This window comes from Lucilia sericata, unplaced genomic scaffold, assembly GCF_015586225.1.
Source record: "Lucilia sericata isolate MDLA Ls3-8-SP2 unplaced genomic scaffold, ASM1558622v1 Contig000068F_arrow, whole genome shotgun sequence".
Classification (NCBI taxonomy): domain Eukaryota; kingdom Metazoa; phylum Arthropoda; class Insecta; order Diptera; family Calliphoridae; genus Lucilia; species Lucilia sericata.
The window spans coordinates 375450-402208 of record NW_023994102.1 but is presented as its reverse complement, the minus strand read 5'-3'; the positions used below and the strand labels follow the sequence as shown (position 1 = coordinate 402208).

The 26759-nt window shown below is 32.3% G+C and overlaps 1 protein-coding gene across 4 annotated transcripts in view; it reads left to right on the top strand.

The window, feature by feature from the left end:
* LOC119616357 (lysine-specific demethylase 6A) overlaps positions 1 to 26759 on the top strand; it is a 371577-nt gene that overhangs the window by 321918 nt on the left and 22900 nt on the right. For all 4 annotated transcript variants that reach the window (XM_037972717.1, XM_037972719.1, XM_037972718.1 and 1 more), the window contains 2 exons: positions 23127 to 23336; positions 23402 to 23528. In XM_037972717.1, the coding sequence (XP_037828645.1) occupies positions 23127 to 23336; positions 23402 to 23528 (337 nt within the window). The remainder of the gene's footprint in view (positions 1 to 23126; positions 23337 to 23401; positions 23529 to 26759) is intronic.

The window sequence follows — 26759 nt, the reverse complement described above, 5'->3', positions numbered from 1 at the left end:
ATAAAACTTACTTCTATGAAATTTCCACGTTATACTCGTATTTTTAAGCCGGCAATGAGCGTTAAAATAATTTTATGGAGGGGACCTTATATGGGTGGTAGGGTCAATTATGGACCGATCCACAAAAAAATTGGTGGAAAGGTTTTGACTCCTAAGATACTAACTTATGCCAAATTTCTTCGCTATACTCATATTTTTACGCCAATAATGAGCGTTAAAGTCATTTTCTGAAGGGGACCTTATATGGGGGGTAGGGTCAATTATGGACCGATCCACATAAAATTTGGTGGAGAGATATTGGCTCGTATGAAACTTATGTGTGTCGAATTTCATCGCTATATTCGTATTTTGAAGCCAGTAATCAGCTTTTTAGTCATTTTCTAAAGGGGACCTTATATGGGGGGTAGGGCCAATTATGGTCCTATATCCGCCATAATTCAGAATTTTATTTAAGAAGTCAAAAAACTGACTTATGCGAAATTTTGTGGTATTTGCTTCATAAGCAACGAATTTGTGAATGTTTGAAGCTCTTTATACAATATTCTGTGGGGTACATTTGTATGGGGGCTATGTGAAGTCGTTGACCGATTTTGCCCATTTTCAATACCAAACATTTCTGATCAATAAAATTCTGATAATTTGGGAAAATTTCATCTCAATATCTAATTGTGGACGCTATCGTGCCAACAACAGACAGACGGACGGACATAGCTAGATCGTCTTAGAATCTTACGAGGTCCCAGAATATATATACTTTATGGGGTCTGTGAACAATATTTCGATTTGTTACACACGGAATGACAAAATCAATATACCCCCCATCTTTTGATGGTGGGTATAAAAATAATAATCAACAACCATCACTACAATATAAATTTTAGAATATCTTATCTAAGCAACATTTGGTATCGACGAAAGTCTCGTGAATATCCGTGCAAATGATTTTTCTCCGAAAAAGCTATGAAGCCATTTAAAAAAAAAAAAATTAACAATAAAAAATCTATTTATTGGAATTAAATTAGGAGATTATAGTCCAAATAGTTTTGAAGATATAAACGAATAAAAATTATTCGATTTTGGTGGGTTTAACTTTTATAAGCTTCTAATAAAATTTTTCAATTTACTATACATATTAATGCTTGTATTCATAAAAAATTCCTATTTTGGTTTTAATGTACACAACAGACGGACAGACGGACGGACATGGCTAGATCGTCTTAGAATTTAATAAAGACCCGGAATATATATACTTTTATGGGTCTATGACCAATATTTCGATGTGTTACAAACGAATGACAAAATCAATATACCCCCATCTTTTTTGATGGTGGGTATAAAAACATACAAGGCTCAAAAAGTTCCTAACAAGAACGCTGCTAAACATTTAGAGGCCAAAAACAGAGCATGGAATTGAAGTTAAGTTTTATAAAAAATAATGGATGACGAAATGTCCTGTCAGATTTTTCGCAACTTCCTGATCAAAAATTTTATGTTGCTTATGCTCAAGGGAATGTTGAAAAAAAGTTTAGGACCCAAAAGCAGACAAAATTTCCCAAAAAGCAATATATGCAGTTGCGGCAAAAGAAGCCAATCATTTGTTACAACGGGCTCTATAAATACCTAAATTTACATCAAGGAATGTTTACAAAAAGGCTGTTTCCATTCATAAGACTTCATAATGTGCCCACTTATCTGGGCCTGACTTGGCATCCTGTCACTATTGTGAACAAGCCCTTGAGTGGTACAAGAACAATAATATGGTATTTGTGCCAGGAGAGGTAAATCTTCCAAACTGCCCGGAGCTAAGGCCAGTGGAGAGATATTGAGCTCTTGTTAAAATAGAATTGAAGAGCACAAAAAAGGTGTCAAAAAGTGTGGTAGATTTTAAACGGAAATGGACACCAGTTCGAGCAAAGTGACAGAAAGCACTATAAAAACGTTAATGGAAGGGTTTCCGAAAAAGGTTCAAAATTTCATCACTAGTAATTAAAACTATAAAAATATTTTTTTATATTGTAATAATAATTTCAATCAAATAAAAAAATAAAACTGTAAGTTTAGTGGTTTTGTTTTTATTAACATTTATGTATGCTAAGAATTTTTCGATCTCACTCCTTAGTATACCAATCGCCTTAGAATCGTTTTCTGAGCCGATTAAATATATCTGTACGGCATACTGGCTGAATGGCCATGTTAAGCATGCGAATCAGGTCGCATTGCCTCAATAGGACAATAGGACACCTGCATCTCGAAAAAAGCACAACTATTTTTTTTAGTTTTTTATAAACACCGATGAGCTTGCCCTAGCCCTCATACAAAGCCCCTTTCCAAAAATTAATAGAATATCAAATCACCTATAAACAATAATATCGCGACAAAATTCAACAAATTTTATTAGTCTCCAAAAATTAGTTTCAATAAATTGTTTAAATGAATCGGAATAAAAAATAAACATAAAAACTTTATTAAATTATAATTTTAACTCTGCTTTATAGTATCATATGTTCGGTCAAGCACGACTATACATTCGTTTTTGTTGTATTAATTTCAAAGTAAGAGTATATGTACCAAAAATATTGATTTTTTTCGATTGGTCTTATTTTGTTCATAAGAATCTAAAAATAATTTGTCTAAAATTGTAGCTCATTTAACAACAAAAGCAACTACCGGAATTCAGTTTAAAGTTGTAAAACAGATAAAGTTCATAACATTTACTCTAATTGTAATAAATAACCCGTTTGTCACAAAAACTTTTAAAGTTTTTAAATCTAAAAGTTTTTGTAAATGTTCTCATTACAAATTCTTAAATATATAATGAAAATTTTAGCTTTTCTGGCTAAACAATGAAGCCAGAAGCTAAAACATACATTTTGAGGCTAAATGATGAATAAAAAGGCAAAATTTTCGCTTAAAAAGGCTAACCTAACATAATTTATTAGTAACGTGTTGTTCTTGTTTTTTTTTTTTTTCGTTTTTATAAACAAGCAAACCAAGTACAAGAACAAAATTTAGCATATGATTCTGTATGTTGTTTATAATAAAGCTTGCACATAAACATATGGACATAGCTTAATCGACTTCGCTATCTATAAGGACTCGGAATATACATATGAGCAAAATTTTTAAGAATTAGATAAAAAAAAATTTCGGAAAATTTTTCCTTCTGATAAAAACAACATTTAGTGTTTTAATGAGATAATAAATACGAAAAAATAGAGCCCATTCGTAAACATTTATAAGGACTATCAGCGCATGTTAAAATAGGTATCGCAAATTTCATATTTCAGAAAATACACTGATATTTAAAAAAAATTATTTTATTATTTTTTTGCAATTTATTTCAAAACCCAAAATTTTGACAAATAAAAAAAATTTCGAAAAAAAAAATTGTCCCAAAATTAGAGATGATTTTCAATGTATTGCAAAAAACTAAGTTAATATCTCAGTCGGTTTGGAAGATATAGCCATTTGAAGCAGCTTTCTCGTATATTTGTATATCAATTCAAGGTATAATCTTTAATAATTTTTTGCAATTTTTTTTTTTTCGACGGATTTGAAAACATAATTTTAATTATGTGTTATTATTATGAATTTATGTGAATTAATTTTTGCGGTTATGAAATCCGTATTTAGGTCGTAAAATTGTATATCCATAAAATATTTTAATGCTCATCGGATTTTGGCATAATGCAACTAATATTTCCGCAATTCATATGGCGCTATAGCTGTCTGAAAGCAAAATGTGTTTTCAGATAAACGCTACTAGGACCGCTGTAAATGAAGCAATTTTCTTTTTCTTTCGCAATATCGATCTAATCCAACGGTTTCCAAATAGGGGTGCGTAGCAAAATCCTAGGTCCGCGAAGACGTACGAAAAAACCATGACGAGCGAAAAAACAATGAAGAAAATATTAAAAATATCTCCAAATTTTTCATAAATACTAAAATATACATTTTTTTTCTATAATCCCAGATTTGTTGATTGATTTTTGAATTTAATTTTTTTGGTTGTTAATCAGGACGAAGCTACCCTCAAAAAATTTATTGTTTCACTTTTATAATCTAAACTATTACGAGATTTGTAATTTTTATTCCCTGTATATGTATGTACTGAAATAAAGGTTCTTATTTTAGACAGATAATGATACCAGATTTTTTTCTTTTTGGACCGATTTTTAGTAATTTGTTTTATACATTTTTTAAAAATTAAAAATATAATAATATTTGGAAAATTTTATTGACATATTATTCCTGAATTACAATCTCACGGATCTGAATTTATCCCTCATAATTCATTTCTTACATTCTCATTTATACTTTTTACGAAAAATTTTTGGAAGTGTGAGTGATAAAAATGGCAGCTATTCACCAAGATTTAAAATAATTACAACGTAATTCTTAATATTTTTGTGACAGAAATTCATTGTCAGAGTTTTGTGAGGAAGTCCTGTAAAATTTTTTATATAAAAAATAACTACAACTCTAAATATTCAACTTTTTCCTCCTAATTTAACACTTTTTTTTAGCAATTTCTTTCTTTATGAATAATTCAAAAAATTTTTTAATATTTTTTCTGGACTTTGGTATCCAAAATAAAGAAATCCATATCGGTTTTTTTATCATGAGCAAAATCGTTGTAAAATAGTATTATTTAGAACAATAGGATATCAAACTATGTATGGGCGTACGTAAATTAAATAAATTCCTCAGAGGTCCGCGAAGTAAAAAACGGAAAGAAAATGAAATTTAAATTTTGCAAAAAAAATTTTAAATTATCATAAAAAGTTCGCGTTTATATTTTTTTTCTCGAGGGAGTTTTCCCGTTTTTCTCGGGGGAGTTTTTCCGTTTTTCCTACCGAGCGCGTCCCCGGGTGGCAGATAGGGGGTGGTGATGGACCATCTGTCCTCCCCAAGTATTAGTTTGACTCAAGCTGAGAGAGGGCAGATTGTCCACCACCTGGGAATATTATATTCCCCGCGGACCAAAAACTGGAAAAAAAAAAATGGAAAATAAAAATAAAAAGATGAAAGTTACGGTGCAGGGCCTAAATAACCCAGTACCGGCGGCAAGTGTTGATCCACTCGCGAGTCACGTGTCGTTGTCATCCTGCAATCGTGAGCAAAATACTACTATGGAGGTGGGTACCTTGGCATCCGTGGCGGACAATGCGTCAAGTGTACAGCATACCATTAGCAAAAACATAGGGGTGAAAGAGAAGGATGTACTCGGAGAGAGCACTAAGCTACCTCAGCCAAATCAAATCCCAAAAAGTATAAAGTAGGGCAAATGGTGAAACAGGTGAGTGATAGCATAGCTAAACAACCTATTACTAAGAAAAGACTATCTGGAGCACAGAGGAGGAAGTTGAAAAAGATGCTTCAGGAAATCATAGTTGGTCAATCCAACGACACTCCAAAGGAAAAATCGGACTCTCTCACAAGATCTGAGGCAAAGAGGATCAGGTCTCCCTGATCCTCTCAGTTTATTCTCAGTTGTCAGGTTGACAACTGAGAATAAACCTAAGAAGAAAAAGAGCTCCCCGTCTTCTAATACACAGTCGAAGCCAAGCCATACTTTACTCAAAGGAACCTCAATCAGAGAGTAAGGGTGACAACGCCAAGATAGATATCCCGAAGACGACCACGTCGGCGAAAACAAACTCGAAGGTACGGGTATCTCAAAAGAAGCCCCGAAAAGCGAGGAAAGATAGGCTAGACAGTGGAAAAGGAAAAGAGCCGCCATCTTACGCCAAAGTTGCCAAAAGAAGACACTGGGACGATCTCTGTTACGTAGTTTACGATGCTGGTAATCTGACAGGCAAAATTCCAATAGACCAACAGAGTAAGGTAGAAGATCTGGTGAACAATAAGATAGTGGACCACGCAATCGCTTCAAAGGGCCAACAACCAATAGAGAGCGTGAGCTGCCAGTTCCGAATGGGCGTGATGTTGTAGAAGTTGGCATCTCACCAATGTGTGAGCACTCTAAAGAACTTGGTGGAAAGTATCCCTCCTCCCTGGGACGGCGCTAAGCTGGGACTGGCAAAATAGAGCGAGCTTCCGGTGCTACCATCGGAGCGTGACGGCTACCAGCGCTCTGATGGCTAAAATTAACACAGGTAATATACATATAGCTTTAATCCAGGAACCTTGGACGATTCGCAACAAGGTTTCTGGATTAAATCACGTGAATTTCCAACTTTTCTACGCTGATACAGGGTCTCGACTGAGAACGTGTATCTTATGTCACAAGAATTTATGTTTTCTCCTCTCAACAGGATTATCCACATCGGATGCAACGATACTGAAGCAAGGTCGTGGCAATATATACCTTGCATCTGTTTACCTGCCTTTCGATTCTCCGACACTACCACCAACGTCGGATCTGATGAAACTGGTCGAAGAGGCACAAAGGCAAAATAAGAAAATTGTAATAGTTTATGATGCCAACTCCCACCATGTAGCTTGGGGTAGTACAAACACCAATCGCAGGGGACAAACCCATATGGATGTCCTTAAAACTAAAGACTTGATCACATCGAACTTAGGTAATAAAGCTACCATCGTCAATAGAATCAGAGAAGAAGTATTAGATATAACTATATGTTCAGAAGAGCTTATAAACGAAATTCAGGATTGGAGAGTTTCGGACGAGCACTCCTTTTCTGACCATCGGCACATAAGATTCAAAATACTACGGCCGCCAAAGTTTCGGAATAAGTCTAAAACTAATTGGACAATGTTCGGTTCCTTACTAAAGAACCGTTTATGTCAGAACACTTTTCAATGTCGAAATAAAAATGACATAGACTCCAAAGTAGAAATGCTCACAAGTGCCTTGGTTGAATCGTTCGAGGACAGCTGCCCTCTGCGAGAGCGGAGATCTGCCCAGGAGAAACCCTGGAGATCCGGAACCTTGGTAAGACTCTTCGCAAACTATTTAACCGGGCACGGCGTAAAAAGACCACAGTATACTGGGATGAGTATCGTAGTAAACTTGGTGAATATAAGAAAATTGTTCGTAAAGCCAAACGAGACTCCTGGAAACTTTTCTGTGAACAGGTAGACAGCGTAAATGACGTATCGAAGATAAAAAATTTCTATCCAAAACTCATGTCCAACCGGAATCTATGGTCGATGATACGGGCTGGAGGCTGGAGGATATGGAGGAGACAATGAAACTCCTAATGGACTCTCATTTTTCACCCAGTATATCGAATAACATAGATGAACCGATATTGGGGGAAGGGGAGTCTAACACGAAAATTGTAATTACATCTGATATGGTTAAAGGGGCAATCAAGAGCTTCGCTCCCTATAAAGCTGCAGGGCCGGATGACATTTTCCCGGCACTCTTACAGATGGAGGCGGGACTGGTTTCCGTACATCTGTCTCAGATATTCACTGTCTGCTTGAAATTCACATATACCCCCATTAAATGGCAGGATGCAAGGGTAATATTTATACCTAAACCAGGGAAACCTGGCTATTCGACACCTAAGTCTTATCGACCGATAAGTCTTACGTCCTTCCTACTTAAAACCTTGGAACGGATAGTTGGTAGTATGGTGAAAAGCAGTATACCCGACAAAAACCTAAAATTTAAGCAGCATGCTTATGTAAAGGGACGATCGGTGGAAACCGCTTTAAACGAAGTTGTCCACTACATAGGTGCATCCTTTGATAGCAAACTGTATACACTGGCGGTATGCATTGACATCGAAGGCGCCTTCAATAACGTGCACACTGATACTCTTATCCAATCCCTAGACCAGTTTTATGTTGACCGGGTGCTCCGTAACTGGATCAAGCACATGCTAAGGAACAGATGGATAAGCTGCGAGATGTACTATATAACTATCAGGAAAAGGGTATTTCGCGGTATACCACAGGGTGGAATTTTGTCACCTTTACTCTGGGTTGCCACGATTAATAGCATCCTAAGGACCCTAACCGAGAAAGGACTTAGACCTGTCTGCTATGCAGACGATGTCGTAATACTTTTAAAGGGAAAGGATCCAAATTACTTGTGTAGAAGAGCTGAGGAGGCTCTGAATACGGCCTTGAGCTGGGCTCAACCGAGAGGCCTAAATGTTAACCCGGCAAAAACGGAAATCTGTCTTTTCACAAGAAAGACAAAAATTTCTACTTATAGACAGACAAAGTTAAGTACTTAGGTGTAATCCTCGACCGAAAATTAAAATGGAGACACCACATAGAGGATAGGATCAACAAGGCACATCGGTGCTGGGCGATATGTAGGAGAACTATAGGCATGAAATGGGGTCTTAGTCCTACTATGACAAATTGGCTTTATAAAAGTGTAATTAGACCAATTCTAGCTTATGCTTCAATAATCTGGTGAACTGCTTTAGACAAAAAGTGCAATATCAAACTACTACAGGGAGTTCAGCGTACATGTTGCTTGGGTATTAGTGGTGCCATGTGTACTACTTCAACCAAGGCTCTGGAAACGTTGCTAGATATTCCACCTATTGATCATAACACAAGCTTCCAGGCAGAAGTACGAGCAATAACGGAATGCGTAAATTGGATTATGTAGAATATATATGGCGCCCACAGCGCTAAATATAGTTACCGACAGCCAGAAGACAATTAGGGCGATATCAGGCGATAGAACTAAATCTAAGACCGTATTGGATTGTAAGAAAGCTTTAACTGAATACTCTCCCAGAGGTAAGGTTCACATCATATGGGTACCAGCCAACTCGGGAGTAGTCGGTAACGAAAGGGAGAATGTAATAGCTTTAAAGGGAAGGGGGCTCGAGGCAGTTAACCTGACAAACGCAAAAACATTCGACGCAACAAAAGCTGAACTAAAAATATGGGTGAGAGAATCCCATAAGGACTCTTGGAATAATGAAACAGTTGGTAGAACCACGAAGATCCTATGGGGTGACCCTGATGAGAGCAAGACGAAAAATCTCCTCAAAATGAGCAAGTCTGAAGTTAGTATGATGGTACGTATTCTGAGTGGACACACAGGACTACGAGCACATCTCTGCAAAATTGGACATGTGGATTCAGACGAATGAAGAGCATGTGGAGAGGACAGTGAAACTCTGGAACACTTTCTTTGCCACTGCCAGGCATTCGTCGAAGCTAGATCCAAGTATCTTGGAAGTGATGTTATTCCTGACTAACACTGATTGGAAGATTCTTAGGAATCTGAAAAATAATTCTTTCAGTTCCCTTTTTTTCCTGATAAGGAGCGCACAACAGGCCCGATAGTGGCCTAGGTGTATTTCTTCGGATTTGATGTAGTATACATCCTCCTATCAACCTACCTACCTACCTACCTACCGTATAATTTTTTAATGCGCATTTGACTCGGAGGTGTAAATTATAATTATATTAAATTTACGCGGTATCACAACTGTATTCCTAAATGGCTATGAATGTCACATTCAAAAATATTACATTTTAAAAAATTTACGCCTATTCTTAGCAAGTTTATAAAGGTCTTGCTCTGTCTTTAGATATCTGGCATCAACAAGATATACCTTAAATTGCGTGAAATTCATATACATACATATTAAATACCGTTGCTTCAATTTAATTTGATTAATGCGCGCACATAGACTATTAAAAAATTAAAAAAAACGCAAAATTTTGGCTACATTTGTTTACAACCGTATATATTTGCACCAAAAAGTACTAACGAAATTATTATAAGGATTTTTAATTGTCAGAAGGCTTGTGACTCTCATTTATAAAGGATGGTTCTGTAAGTTATAAACTAAGAATACAGTATTGAAACTAATGAAGAAACTCTGGTAAGTTTCAAAGAATTTGTTTATACCCACCATCAAAAAAGATGGGGGATATATTGTTTTGTCATTCTTTGTAAAATTTTATAAGGATCAATGCATAATTGACCCTACCCCTTATATAAGGTCCCCTTCAGAAAATGACTTTAACGCTCATAACTGTCTAAAAGCAGCATCTATAGCGATGAAATTCGACATGAACATATTTTATAGGAACCATAATATCTTTGTTAAAATTTTGTAAGGATCGGTCCATAATTGACCCTACCCCTCATATAAGGTCCCTATCAAAAAAATTTTTTAAACTCTCATTACTGGCTTAAAAATACGAGTATAGCAATGAAATTTTACAGAAGTAAGTTTTATACGAGCTAAAATCTCTACCAAATTTTTTTTGGATCGGTCCATAATTAACCATAATTAACAAAATTTTACGAGGATCGCGCCATAACTGATCTAAACTGAATTCGGAAGAGACTCATTAAAGGCCCTGTTCCAAATATTACCCAAATGTTCATATTAATATCGACGTATGTATGATGGTAAAATTCAACATACATATATGTAATAAATGAGAAAATTGTTTTGATACTAACAAAAGCATCGATTCTTATATATCAAAGTTTATTTATAAGGAATCATTCCTATTCAGCAATGATTTGATGGTGGGTATATAAGATTCGGTACAGCCGAATATAACACTCTTACTTATTCATTTTTAAAATTTTATATGTTCATAAAGTTGAGAGATAATAAGCTAGTGGTCTGCAATTTTGGACAAACATGTGTTTTGGTATACTATACCGAAATGTATCAAAGCATTAACTTATTTTATTTTAGTGGTCTTCAACTTTGGACAAACATGTGTTTTGGTATACTATACCGAAATGTATCAAAACATTAACTTATTTTAGAAAATTAACAAATACGAGGTATTGTAAGTCAGTTTCATCGATTCTTAAAAAATTTTTGATTTTGCTCATATACACTTTAGAAGGTCCTAAATTATATTATAGAAATTACCGACAGAATGAAGGTGAAGGGTATAAAAACAGGACGGGAAACTTTGCCAATAGCTGCAGACACATATAAAAAAACAATTGGTATAATATCAAATGAAAAGATGCATGGATGTCTTTTACAAATATAGTTGACACTCAACTAGCATATGATGAATAGAGATAGATTAAACTTGGAAAATCATGAAATGTGTTAACAGCTGCTGCAAAAAACAAAAAATTTTTATACACTGCGAATCACTTAAATAAGGAATTTAATATTAACAACTTTGAACGAAAATATATTGTAAACTAAATATTGGAGTATTATAATATTAAGGACTTTAGGGCCAATCTTTAGGTGAACGATTAGGGATTAAATTAAAATTAATCCTCGAATGTTGTTTTTGAGTACTCAGTTAGTTAATTTTGTTTGCTAGTTGTAACGTGACGTTTTCTGGTGTTTTGTATGGCAACACTGCCAAGTTTAATCTTGTACTTAAAAACATCAAAGGGGATTAACATCAGATTAAATTTATTTTAGATTAACTAATCTGATTATTAATCTCACGTCATTACTCAGGTTAAGAAGTAGTGATGTCGTATTATGGCCACGTCGAAATTTGACATGAAACAATTTGATCATTAGTAACCCAGCTAAAAATAATTGATGTCATACTTTACAAACGACATCTTAATCGTATCTAAAAATGCGATTGCATACTTTTCGCTTTTATAAACCAAACATATCCTTACAAATAAAAACACAGTTAAAAATGAGGAAAGATATGCAGAAAAGTCACTACAACCTAGCAAAAAAAGTGAGGAAGAAGATGTTGAATTTCACTCAGTTAGTTAATTTTGTTTGCTAGTTTAAGCGCCCAATGGATTATGGAGACTTCAAAATATATATATTTTTTTTTGGTTTTAAATTTAAGTTTTCATTAATTTTTATATTAAATTTACAATTGTCTTCTTCTTTTTTATAAAACATTTTGTTTTGATAACAAACTGTGACGTTTTCTGGTGTTTTGTATGGCAACACTGCCAAGTTTAATCTTGTACTTAAAAACATCAAAGGGGATTAACATCAGATTAAATTTATTTTAGATTAACTAATCTGATTATTAATCTCACGTCATTACTCAGGTTAAGAAGTAGTGATGTCGTATTATGGCCACGTCGAAATTTGACATGAAACAATTTGATCATTAGTAACCCAGCTAAAAATAATTGATGTCATACTTTACAAACGACATCTTAATCGTATCTAAAAATGCGATTGCATACTTTTCGCTTTTATAAACCAAACATATCCTTACAAATAAAAACACAGTTAAAAATGAGGAAAGATATGCAGAAAAGTCACTACAACCTAGCAAAAAAAGTGAGGAAGAAGATGTTGAATTTTCACCACAAATAACATACTTGAAGTACTTCTAATTTTGGTGAAAAACCAATGAATTTGACATTAGCTTGTTCATTTTTGACAACTTTTTGCTTAATTAAACCGATGCTTTAGAAGCGAATAAATTTCGATTTTAAGGTGTTATTTTAATGTAGATAGTGGACACCTTTTTATTTGGGCATTTTAGAATTAAAAAAAAATTACATATAAGAAGTTATGAAATTGCGTATTTAAGAATTGAATTTAATGTAATTATAAAATTTAGCTCTATAGGCTTTTAAACCCTAAAAATTCATTAAAATTGATAAAATGTGATAATTACAATTTAATTAAAAGAAAACATATTTTATATATATGATTATATGATATGTTTAATGATTTATTTAATTATAAATAATATATTTAATATAACAAAAGACTTTTATCAATAAACAGGTTCATATTCATTTTCAAAATAAAGTAAATTAAATTCAATATTTAAATATACATATAAAGAATTAAACGAAATTAAACAATTAAATATACATGCGTATACCTATAAAATTATATGTGGAAAACCAAAAAATTAAGGGGTACTTTGATAAAACTCATTATCATTCTTTGACAAGACTATTCCCGAGTTGCTTCTTTAATAGTTCATTGTTTTCTAAAAAAAGAATTTATTATTTGTAAATTAGAATATAAAATAATTTTGATTACTTACCAGCAAGAAGATCAAGTTTGGTATTTATCTTCCGATAACTGTCGGATTATTCTTCAGTTAATGACTTCTTAAACATGACTTTCTTCATTTTTTTGCTGAAAAAATATTACTTATTAAATCAATGGAATTAATACAGCACCTGTTTTATCTTTCTTTTGAAAAATCTTTTCGAACTCATTTTTACTTACTTTTATTTAAATTTTTATATATTTTTTCACTTCTTTGAATTTTTTTATTGTATGGATTTTCGCGTCCTTTTTGTAGTAATTAAGCGTTTAAGTAAATGGTTGCGATTACTCGGTTTCGTGCAAGAACGAGTACTCGAAACACTGAATAAAATATTATTTTTATTGACTTAAAAGTTAAGGATGATAATGGTAATTTACAAAATAAAAACATGTGTAATTATTTTTTTTTTTTTATTTAAAACGGTATAAATTGATATATACAATTTTTCTTAAAATACTGCGACTAGTCAAAATAGACTAACTAGCAGTTTGAGGCTAATTATTTAAACATATAATTTAGTATTAACAGCAATTCAAATATTTTATAAAACATTATGCTGGTTAAAACGCCTGATGAGGTCATGAGGTTGGCATCTGTTTAGTCGTCTTACTACATTTGTGGTTCTTAATAAGGACGCTATTTCTTCATTTGGGTGGAGTATAAGTTTACGCCTATGTTGTTCTGCTTTCATAATAATTTCCTCTGTTACTGTGTTCATGTTGAGATCTCTATGGATATCAGAGTTTCTAACGTACCATGGGGCATTCAGGATGGTCCTTAGGATTTTATTTTGAAATCTTTGTATAATTTTAATAACATCGTTTTTAGCGCATCCCCATATCTGGATGCCATAGCTCCATACTGGCTTTAGAATTTGTTTATAGACAATTAGCTTATTATGGACTGAAAGGTTAGATTTTCTCCCAATTAGCCAATCCATTTTTCTAAACTTTAACTCTAGCTCATCCTTTTTCTTCTTAACATGCGCTTTCCAACGAAGCTTTGCGTCTAGGGTCATTCCCAAGTATTTAGCGGTGTTCTCGTGTGGAATCTCAATTTCATCGATAAAGACTGGTTTGTGGTTGACGTTTTTATTTGTAAAATTTACATGAATCGATTTTGAGCTATTTAGTTTGATACACCATTTTTTAGTCCACCTATCTATTCGATTTAGTGCTAGTTGTAGTTTATGTGTTGCGACTTCAACATCTTTTCCAGTTGACATGATTACAGTGTCATCTGCAAATGTGCCGACAATACAATCTGAATCTACTGGTAAATCGTAGGTATACAGTAAGTATAATATTGGTCCCAGGATACTTCCCTGCGGGACACCAGAGCTTATCGGATGAAGATTTGAGAATTCATCATTGATTTTAACACGGAAATATCTTTCTTTTAGGTAAGATTCTAGCATTTCGCAGTATTGAATTGGTAAGAGCATGTTTAGTTTATGTAGCAAGCCTTTATGCCATACACCATCGAAAGCTTTTGAAATATCCAAGAATACGGATGAACATATTTCTTTGTTTTCTAGGGCATTTTCAATTGTATGTGTTATCCTATGTATTTGTTCGATTGTAGAGTGTTTTTCACGAAATCCAAATTGATGATTTGGTATAATATTTCTATTTGTAATTATACTTTTCAGCCTTTTACAGAATAGTTTTTCAAACAGTTTTCCTATCACCGGTAATAGTGATATTGGCCTATATGAGCTGGCATCTGTGAGTGGTTTTCCTGGTTTTGGAATCATTATTATCTCAGCCACTTTCCAAAGACTTGGCATATATTTTAGATTTATTATAGCATTGAAGATTTTGGTTAATATTGCAAGTGCTTTATGAGGCAAATGTTTTAAAAGCTCAGCTGCTATTAGATCATATCCAGGGCTTTTTTTGCATTTTAGTAACCGGATTTCTTTTTTCACTTCGGAATTTGTTAGTAGAGGTATTTCTTCATCGTCATTGTTAATCACTGTTTCAATACTATCGTAGATAGGTATTTGCGTTTTGAATACATTTTCTAAGTATGTCCCAAAAACTTCCACTTTTTCTTTGTTGGATTTGGCCCAGCTTCCATCGCTTTTTCTAATTGTGGATGATTGATTTATTGGCCTCTTAAGACTTTTGGTAGCTTTCCATAAGGAGTAGTCTGTCTTATTATTATATGACAAATGTGATAGATAATGATTCATGTTATCATTTTTGAATTTTTGTATCGCTCTCTTTAACAATTATTTAAATTACATAGTATTACAAATTATTTCAAATAGCATTTAATGTTTGGGTACTTGTGCTAACAACTATATTTAGTAACCATAACATAAACTTATATAATAACAACACTAATCAGCTGTCTGCAATGAATCAAAGAAATTTAACTTATTTGTTTTTCTTTTAATTTAGAAAAAGTAAATAAAATATGTACATTACATAATATCAGAAAATCTAACTATACTTAATAAATTTAAATGATAAAAACATGTAAAAATTGTTAAGAGGTTTTATATAATTCAAAAAAACGTAGGAGGTAATCACGAACAATTTAGTGCCAAATACTCATATTAAAAATCACATCTACAGAAGTAGAAAAGATGCATTTGCAACTTTAGAAGTGATTAAAATGCCATATGTAAAGATCCGCTTCTAATATTTTTTACTGGGAAACAACATATTCGAAGTACTTCAAATTATGATGAAAAACCAATGAAATTTACATAAGCGTGTCATTGAAAGAATGTGATTTATTTTTGACATACAAATATCGGATTTTTACAGCTTCTAAAGATAAGATTAGATGTAGTTCAAAGTTGTTAAAAATGAACAACATCCCTCCAATGACACGCTAATGTAAAATTCATAGGTTTTTCACCTGAATTTGAAGCACTTCGGGTTACTAGTTGTGATGAAAATTCTACATCTTTTTCCACACTTTTTTTGCTGGGTAAAGGAAAGAATCTGATCTTTCAAAATATCCTCTACAGCCTTAGATAGTGTAGGAAGAATTGCAATTGGTCTTAAATCTTCAACATTACGAATATGGCCAGATTTAGCTATAGGTATAACACGTGCCTTCTTCCAGGCTGAAAGATACACAGAAGTAGTAAGTATAATTTTTGCAACCATAAATTGTATTACATATGTATTTTGTTCTATAAATGTTCCCAGATGACCAGAATACCTTCATATTGGAAATAGGTTTAACCGGGAAAAATTAAAATTAAATGTCTACCCAAACACAGGCAACAAGAAATATGAGAAATGTAATAATTTACACTGTGATTCAAAATAAAGCAAAAAGTTTCATGAGGATAAATAACTTAAAAATTACAATTTCACAGAAGAGTAGAATTTGTTATTTGAAGTTATCGAGCGACTATTTTAAAAACTTTATATTTTCGTCAATACAAGTGAATACTTTAAAATGTTGTATTCTAAAATATTTTTTTTTTTAATTCGAGGTGATAGAAATAACTCAAGAGATTTCATATATTTTTACAAATACGTTCAGCATTTTCAAATATATATGTAAATAACTCTATTTTACAAACTAATACACCACTAGTTTACAAATTAATATTTTCTGTTTGCTCATGGAATAAAACATATATTTTTGGAAAGGGCTTTGTCCGGTGGTTAATTAACAATTTTTATTTTTTTTTTTCCTATACGTTGAAATTTTGAGGTAAAGTGGTTTTTGTTAAGCATCCTTCTTCAGTAGTGATGGAAAAATTTTCTGTTTTGGGAATCTAACAATCAACTCAAAAAAAAATCAATAATATAAAATTTACGCCTTCATTAACCCATTTTTTATCAGATTTCTTTATTTTGGACCCGATTTTTAGTATTTTTTTTTATATTTTTTTTAAAAATTAAAAAAAAAAAATAAAATTTGAAAAAATTATTGATATTTTATTCCTGAATTACAAACTTACGGATCTGAATTCATCCCTCATACCCACTTATACTTTTTCCGAAAAACTCTTGGAAGTGTGAGTAACAAAAATGGCATCTATTCACCAAGATTTAAGATTATTGCAACGCAATTTTTAATATTTTTGTTACAGGAATCCATTGTTAGAGAGTTGTGAGGAAGACCAGCAAAATTTTTTGTATAAAAAATAAATGCATACCTAAATACATATTTAATTTTTATACCCACCATCAAAAAAGATGGGGGTATATTGTTTTTGTCTTTCCGTTTGTAACACATCGAAATATTCATCTAAGACCCATAAAAGCATATATATTCTGGATCCTTATTAAATTCTAAGACGATCTAGCCATGTCCGTCCGTCTGTTGAAAACACGATAGAGTCCAAACGGAAACAGCTAGCGAGCGAAATTCGACATAAACATATTTTATAGGAACCTTAATATCTTTGTAGAATTTTATAAGGATCGGTCCATAATTGACCCTACCGCCCATAAAGGGTCCCCTTCATAACTGTCTAAAAGAAGAATCTATAGCGATGAAATTCGACATGAACATATTCTATAGAAACCTACATCGCTTTGTAAAATTTTGTAAGGATCGGTACATAATTGACCCTACCCCCCATATAACTTTCCCTTCTGAAAATGACTTTAACGCTCATAACTGTCCAAAAGAAGCATCTATAGCGATGAAATTCGACATGAACATATTTTATAGGAACCTAAATTGCTTTGTAAAATTTTATATGGATCGGTCCATAATTGACCCTACCCCCCATATAAGGTCCCCTTCAGAAAAATACTTTAACGCTCAGAACTGTCTAAAATAAGCATCTATAGCGATGAAATTCGACACGAACATATTTTATAGAAAATTTAATATCATTGTAAAATTTTTTAAGGATCGGTCCATAATTGACCCTACCCCCCATATAAGATCCCCTTCAGAAAATGGCTTTAAGGCTCATAACTGTCTAAAAGAAGCATCTATAGCGATGAAATTCGACATAAACTTATTCTATAGAAACCTAAATCGTTTTGTAAAATTTTATAACGATCGGTCCATAATTGATCCTATCCCCATATAAGGTCCCCTTCAGAAAATGGCTTTAACGCTCATTAGCTCATTAACCTAAACTAAAATCGTTCTAGAAAATTTGACGAGGATTGGTCCATAATTGACCAAACGTCCCCCCTAAATAAGATCCCTCTCAGAAAATAACTTTAACGCTTTTTTCTACCTTAAAAATACAAGGACAGCGACGAAATTCGACAAAAATTTCTCTATACATAGATGTAATAAATGAGAAAATTGTTTTGATAATAACAAAAGCATCGATTCTTAAATATCAAAGTTTATTTATAAGGAAGCATTCCTTTTTATACCCTCCACCACCATCAGTGGTGATAGAGGGTATACATAAATTTGTCATTCCGTGTGTAACACCAAGAAATATTCATCTGAGACCCAACAAAGTATATATTCTGGGTCCTTATCAAATTCTGAGTCGATTTAGCTATGTCAGTCTGTCCGTCTGCCTGTGTAAAACACACTCACGATAAAACCAAATTCACCCAAAATGTTCTTCATTTTCCTAAGTTGTTTGGTATTGAAAATGAGCAAAATCGGTTCACACCGGGAAAAGTTATGAATCAAAATTTAAAACAGCCTCGAAAAAAATAAGCATTTTTTACACATTTTGATGTAATTTTCTCGAAAACTATGCAAGGTAATTTCATGAAAATTTCCATACATTCGTTCAGCACTAGAGCTTGATCCCTGCTGAAAATTGTCAGAATCGGTCCACAATTTCATATACCTCCCATACAAAAGTACATATTCCCGGAAAATGGGGTTTTTTGTTAATAACTTCCGTCACAATGTCGATATTTTCACAAAATTTTACAAATTAAAATCTTATGTAAATAGAATTCATCTAGAGAAAAAGTTTTTTGGATCGGTCCATAATTGGACATAGCTCTCATTCAAGGTCCCCTCCCGAAAATCACTTAAACCCAAATAACTCATTAGTAAATGAAGATATCCATATAAAATTTGGTACAAGTATTGCTCTTATATACAGAAATATTACTATGAATAACTAATTACTTAATTAAGATATCCATATAAAATTTGGTAAAAGTATTGCTCATATGCATAGAAATATTACTGTGAAAGTTTTTCCGATTAGTCCATAATTGTTCATAGCTCCCATACAAGGTTCGCTTCCGAAAATCACTTAAACGCCCATAACTCATTACTAAATTAAGATATCCATATAAAATGTGGTATAAGTATTGCTCAATGTCCCCTCTCGAAAATCACTTAAACGCACATAACTAATTACAAAATTAAAATATCCATATACAATTTGGTACAAGTATTGCTCGTATGCACAAAAATATTACTGTGAAATGTTTTTCGATCGGTCCATAATTGGTCATAGCTCCCATATAAGGTCCCCTCCCGAAATTCACTTAAACGCGCATAACTAATTACTAAAGATATCCATATGAAATTTGGTTCAAGTATTGCTTATATGCACAGAAATATTACTGGGAAATTGTTTTCCTATCAGTCCTTAATTGATCATAGCTCCCTTTCAGAAAAACACTTAAAAGCATTAAAGGCATTACCAAATAGTGATACCCATAAAATATTTGGCATAAATACTATTTTTGTACACATGAATGTTATTTCAAAATTTTTTCACGATCGGTCCATCCTTGGTCATAACTCCCATACAAGGTTCCCTCCCGAAAATCACTTAAACGCACAAACTCATTACCAAATATTGATATCCATACATTTAGCAAAAATATTGCTCTTATATACATAAATTAAACTATAAAATTGTTTTACGGTCGGTCCATATTTGGTCATAGCTCTCCAGAAAATCACATAAATGCACAATATTCATTACCAAATAATGATATAGATACAGAATTTAGAAATTTTGTCTTTATATATGTACATAACACTCATTATGCGATATAGTGCTTTTCATAGACCTAGATGAGTAGATCATTTTACCATTTTTAGAATCTTCAATATACCCTAAAAATCGGAAGATATTGGAAAAAAACTCTTTTTGCAGACTAGACAGACCAATAAAATTATATCTCAAAATTTTCTTAACCGATTTAATATTTTTCAACTGTTTTGAAAAGAGTTTCCTTTTCCTTTTTAAAAAGTATACACACTTTTATATTTTTTACGGAAATGTGTAAAATATTTAGATCTAAATACAAATTTTTATATTTTTTTTTTTTCATTTTTTTACAATTCACAATTATTTTTGACCCACACTTTATTTGAAAACATATTCTTTAAATATTTTTTTATTTTAGCCCATATCTTTATGAATAAAATAAGATATGAAACATTGAAATCTGATAAAAAATTACAAAAATAGGTTTTTTTTTCTAAAATCAAAATTTTACCAAATCTCTCATTTCTAAAGTAAATTATCAATTTGAATAACAAAGCTTATATTTGTGCTGCATAACATAAGTTGATATTTTACTTCAGCAAAGAGAGATTTGGTAAATTTTTACGAAAAAAATTCTATTTCTGTCAGTTTTTATCTAATTTCAACGTTTCATATCTTATTTTATTCTGGTTAATTTATTGAAAATGAGTATTGCAAAAATCAATAATAGTTGTGTTTTGTTGCTATCAATGAGTGTTAACGCTTAAAGTTAGCAACAAAACGAACATTACCTGACTTGGCATCACTCCACAGAAGAAATCTGCTAAATCTTGAAATTATTTACAATTTCTTGAAAAGGTTTTTTTATTTGGTAATTTTCTTTGATTTAAATTTTTTTTTTTAAATATTTTTTTATTGTTTGACATAAACACATTAATATTTGTATTTTTATTTTTGAATTGGTAGCACTTTTATCAACGTTAAAATTAACTTGTATAATTTTACACGTTAACTCCTAACGTTTATAAATTTTAAATTTATATGAAATTGCCTTTGAACGTTAGCAACAAAACACAACTAATATAAAATTATTACTTTCTTTTCCTACTTTCTATTCTTTTTATTTTTACCAAATTTTTAGTAATTTTGGTGTCACGTTTTTTTTTTTTAATTAAAAAAATACATACATTTTTAAAATATTATTGACAATTTATTCCAGAATTACAAACGGATTTGAATATATCCCTCATAATTCATTTTATACATTCTCATTTATATTTTTTCCGAAAAAATCTTGGAAGTATGACTTATAAACCTGACATATATTCACCGAGATTTAAGATTATTTGTTTTGAAGAAGACAAATAAAAATGTTTATATAAAAAACTAAAACTTGAAATATTCAAATTTTCCTTCAAAAAACCCATATAGTTTTATATCATGAGCAACTAGTGTAATTAATAGAGTTTTAATGTAATTTTTGCATTTAGAAATATTTTTAAGTTAGAGACATTACATAATTGCTAAATTTAAAAAAAAATTGAAATAATTTTTAGCATTTCTTTTGTTTTATCTTAATGCCACGGAACTTGATTTTTTACCCTACACCACTATACTACATTTGAGTATACTAATCGGCTAAGAATCATTTTCTTAATCGATTAAGCCATGTAAGTCTGACCATCTGGTACAGGTTGAAATTTTCAAAACAATTTGATGATGTTTGGCACGTATACTTTTTTGGTCCAATGACAAACCTTCCGTCCGTCCTTTCTTTTACCTAGCCCCCATACATATACAAATGTATAAAGCCTTTCTCAGAAGGTACAATTCAACATAAATGCTTTATTACGAAAAATAAATCACATTTTATACTCATATCTGGAGTAGTTTATTATATGTTCAACCACGGCAGAATATACTTTCTTACTTGTTATAAATTACAATGAATTATTAATTAATACGAATTGTTCATGAAAACACTTCAAATTTTTAGAATTTTTTGGCATTTTAAAATCAATTTAGAATTTTTTCTAGCATTATTTTTGATGGGATTTAGCCGCAACATTTTTTGAGGCCTGGTCACACTGCCTATTGAATTAGACTCTACAGACAGCCTCATACAACTCATCTTCACCTACACATCTAAAAGAGAAAGAATCCAACCCATCCTCAAAAGAGTCAAAATTAATTAGATCATTTTCAGCAGAGGTTCTAACATTAACAAAGAAGCTGTTAATATCATCTACATTCAAATTATATGACCGTTTGTCATTCTCCATAACACCAGACTGTTTTAATACTTTCCATAAAATAGTTGAATCAAGTCCAGAAAATAATCGCGTATAAAATTTTCTTTTCTCCCTACGAATAACATTTATAGCCTTGTTCCTATATCTGCAATTTACAGTAGATTTATCGGCTAGATAAGCAGAGTAAGTTAAATCTCTTACTCGTTAGAATCTTCCAAGAGAGTTGCAATAAATAGGAGCTTTATAAGATTCTAACGTTGTTATAAATAGTATTTCAAAAAGGTAGTTACATCAATTCTAACTTAAACACCCTCGCCAAAATGTTTGCCTTTCAGCAGATATCAGATATAAGATCATTTGCGTCCAAAGTGGCGTTGATTTGCTATTTAATAAAATTAATATTTTTTTCAAACCCTAAATCAAAGAATAAACAAGAAGTGAAACGCTGTCATTTTTTTACAACAATAACATTACGCTCTTCTCACAGACGAGTGCTGTGTAAATCCAACACATATGTAAAAAATTTATTCTCTCTCCAAACTTCAAAACTTTTTCGCGAAAATTTGAGGATAATAGCACTTTGAAATATTTTTTATCACTTAACATTATATTTTATAATTTTTTTGCACAATTTAAACACATTTAATAGCCCGAAAATAATATATTTTTTCCAAACGAAAAAAAAATTTTTTTATTTTTTGACATTGAATTTTTGTTGGTTGAAATTAAAACTAAAAAAAAACAATGTTGTAAATTTTCGTATGGTAAACGAAAAAGATATTTCAAATAAATAATTTATTTTTTCAATATTATAGATTAAAAAACAAATAGACGTGTTTATAAAATGTTTGTAGATAAAATATGTGGAAAATATCTTAAGAAACCTTTCAAAATATAAATTGAAATGTAATATTTTTTTTCAATATTTTTCAATACGATTTTTTGCAACTATGTTGACTTGAGAATTCTACTAATACATTCTTAGAGTTAGGTACCGGATGACAGTAGACTTAGGTACTTTTGACAACAGTTTCATTTCTTATTTATTCTTTGCCCTAAATTCTAAAATAATTAAATAATTTTTTAAATTTTAGATGTGTTCACTGGGTTCAGTCAGTTGGCTGGTGTAACAACATTGCCTGGAACGTGGGACCCCTTACAGCGCGCCAATTTTCATTAGCCGTAGAGCGTTATGAATGGAATAAACTGCAGAATTTTAAAAGCATAGTTCCAATGGTACATTTAAGCTGGAATTTAGCCCGTAATATTCGTGTATCAGATCCTAAGCTTTTTGAATTAATTAAGTATGTATTAAAATTACTTATCTCCTTTATTAAATGTTATTAATTATTTTTTCTATTTTACATAGAATGTGCTTATTGCAAACCTTAAAAAATGTAATGCATACTCTTGAGTATGTGAAATCTAAAGGTGTTTTAGTACGTTTTCATGGTCGAGGAAAAAATGAAGCATCTCATTACTGTGGCCAATGTGAAGTAAGTATTTATATACATATGTATACGCATACATATGCATATTTGAACAACGATTTTGTCTTATCGCAGATATTATTTCTGTGGCAAAAATAATGAAACTGCGTATGTAAGTTATATTTTACAAGTTTTCAGGTGGTAAACTATTAATTGTTTAATAGAAATATTCATTTTTTAAAAGAAGAAGTGGTATCTTCCTTTAGTTAATACTAGCTATACCCAGTGTGCTTCGCTACCCTCATGGTAACGGAGTAATATAAATATTATTCTAAATTTTCAGTCAGTCTAATACAGCGACTGTCATTAATATTCGGTTTTTACGTTCCCGTTTTTTCAGTTCTTAATTTTTAAATAAAAATTAAGATATTAAAAAAATTATGTACTTATTGTTGTACATATTAAAAGCTTTTTTTATTATGCATCGATTAAATATAATAAAAAAAATTGAAAAACATGGAATAAAGCATTTTTAAAGGATTATAACGTTGGTTGATTTCTATGATTGTTTCACTACTAGAAATATTAGAAAAATAATAAAAACTAAGAAAAAAATTAAGATTTTTATATATCACGTCCTATCATTACTTATTAATCTAATAATGAGAAGTCGAAAAAAATTTTGTAATGAATGTAGTCATGCTAATTCCGAAATCCTCCAATTTACGTATATTAAAAAATGTGTAAAATTTTTATTAAAATTCCAATATTTCTATGAAGATAACAGCTTAAAATTTGGAACTTACGTTTTCATTTTGATTGAAATATAATTTTGTGATTATTTAAAAATAAATAAAAACAAAAAGTTACAAAAAAATGTTAACTTCGTGCGAAAAAATATAAAAAACAAAATGGCTCCCAAATATGGCCAAGATAATTATTTTTAACACCTTGGTCAAAATTTTTGTATTATCCGTTATAAAGTAAGCCTAATGATATACATATTTAGACTAAATTTTTGTTTAAAATTTTTATCGAGGGTCACGATATGACAAAATATTAGTATATTTTAGCCAATTTAAAAAAATTAAGTTTTCGAATTATCGGTATCAATTATGACATGAAATATAAAACGGAGAAATCGAATGCCCCAATAACGCAATGGAGTACTTAGTTTTAATATGGCTTAAACTGGCTTCCTATCGATGTAGCAAAACGATTCTAAAATGACAAAAACGAATTAGGGAAATTTTTAATTTTACTTTTTAGAAGACATTTTAAACTTTTAAATAGTGTTAAAAAAGTTTCAATACGATTGGAAACCTCTGTAAAGCACTTAGTTAAATATGTGTCCAAATCAAAAAGGGAGGTTAAGAGACTAAAATTAAAACTATGACAACACTCTTTTAAATAAATAACTATAGATAATCACGATCATTTTTGTGTTAAAAATTCTTTAAAACGACTTAAATTATAAATTTACCAATGATTTGAAAATGACAAAAAACAGTACGGACTCTGCTTTATTACATAAATTTATGCTTCATTAATATTCGGATTTTTTTCTTACGCTGCAACCGTTCAAAAATTGTGTGACGAATTTACAACATGATGTTCAAATAAGCTCGTTTATCACGTGAAGTCATTTTAGAAACTGATTTTTTTTTTAATAAAAAACAATCGGTCGTAAAAAAAATACATCTTTAGAAAAAAAATTAAATTGTATTTTTGCATAATGAAAATGAAAAAACCTATAATAATATTGGTGAAACATTATTAATATCGGTGATATTGTACAAATTAAAAAAAAAAAAAACGGGATAGCCGAAAAAGTTTACAGATATAAAACATTCCCCGACAGCCGTTTCTACGTACCGGAATGACCCGAATTATTCGGACAAGGGCTGTCAACCCCAGCAACAACAATACAATTTTCTGCAGCGGTGCAACATCTTCCGGCATTGCTGCTCCGCATCCTTTTGGTCTGTGCCGGAATTGAATTAAATCCCGGACCATGGATCTGCACAGTTTGCCAGAATCGACGGCACCATATGTCCATCCAATTAAGGTGCAACTCTTGTTTGGGCTGGTTAAGTCCGGAGCAGTTCCTGAGATAACTGCTCCGGACTTAACCATCATCGAGAGTGGTCGGAAAATTTCGTCGCCCCATGCTGCTTACAACAACGGCGAGGTTCATCAGCGTCATCAACAACAACATCGTAATCTTCCTACGCTACCCCTCCGCCCTCTGCCCTGCAATCACAACAACAGCAGCAGCAACAACAATTACCGTCGCCGCTAACACCTTCGATTGCACTCCGGAGACCTGGGATGATATCCATATTGCAGTTCAACTGCAATGCCCTCCAAAACAAAATTTCCGAGATAACCCGATATATGCAGCACAACAACATCGTGGTCGCTGCGGTCCAGGAGACGAAACTGACGACAATTCCAGTCTGCAAAGTTGTAACGGATACAACATTCTCCGAAAAGACCAGAAGTAACTGTCTGGGCATTGCTTTCATCATTCATAACACCGTACAGTATAGAGCTCTTTCTCTCGATTCTAACTCCAGAGACCAATATCTTGAAGTTCAAGGTATTGCAGTTAGATCGGGAGAAATCGACTTAGAGCTTTATAATGTCTATATTCCGCCAGTAGCCAGCTGTCCAGCAGGCTACCGTCCCGACATCAGGACTTTGTTAGACGGCGATATGCGTCTTGTCCTAGGGGACTTCAACGCCCACCATCAGCTCTGGCACTCTTCTTTAGGGGAAGACCAGAGAGGTGCGTTGCTGGCGGAACAGATTGACAGATCGTCTCTGAACGCCGTCAATACGTAAACCAAACGAAAGCAGACTGGCACGGCTTCAGAGAATTCACCGAAGTCATCTTCAATGATCTAAATTTTCCCTCCAACGTACACCATTCAGAGAGGAAGTTCCGCGAAACCGTCATCTCAGCAGCTGCTCGCTTTATACCTGCTGGTCGGATATCCGTAGTGCGGCCGCACTTTCCAGCAGAAGCAGCCAGGCTTGCAGATGAAAGAGATGACATCCGAAATACCAAAGTTGTGGTCTACAGTTCGATCTCTCCAACCCGACGAAGAAGGATGACAGGGTCGCTATTAAGTTTGCAGACATCCCCATTTCCGACCCTAAAGGGTGCTCGCGCGCATTTTACCGGCAATTCATTGAGCACCTAGAGAGAGACAAGGCGAAACGAAGCGTTGTTCGCAAACTGCACAACCTTCCAGTCACGGACATAACACAGCCCTTCACCCCAGCTGAAGT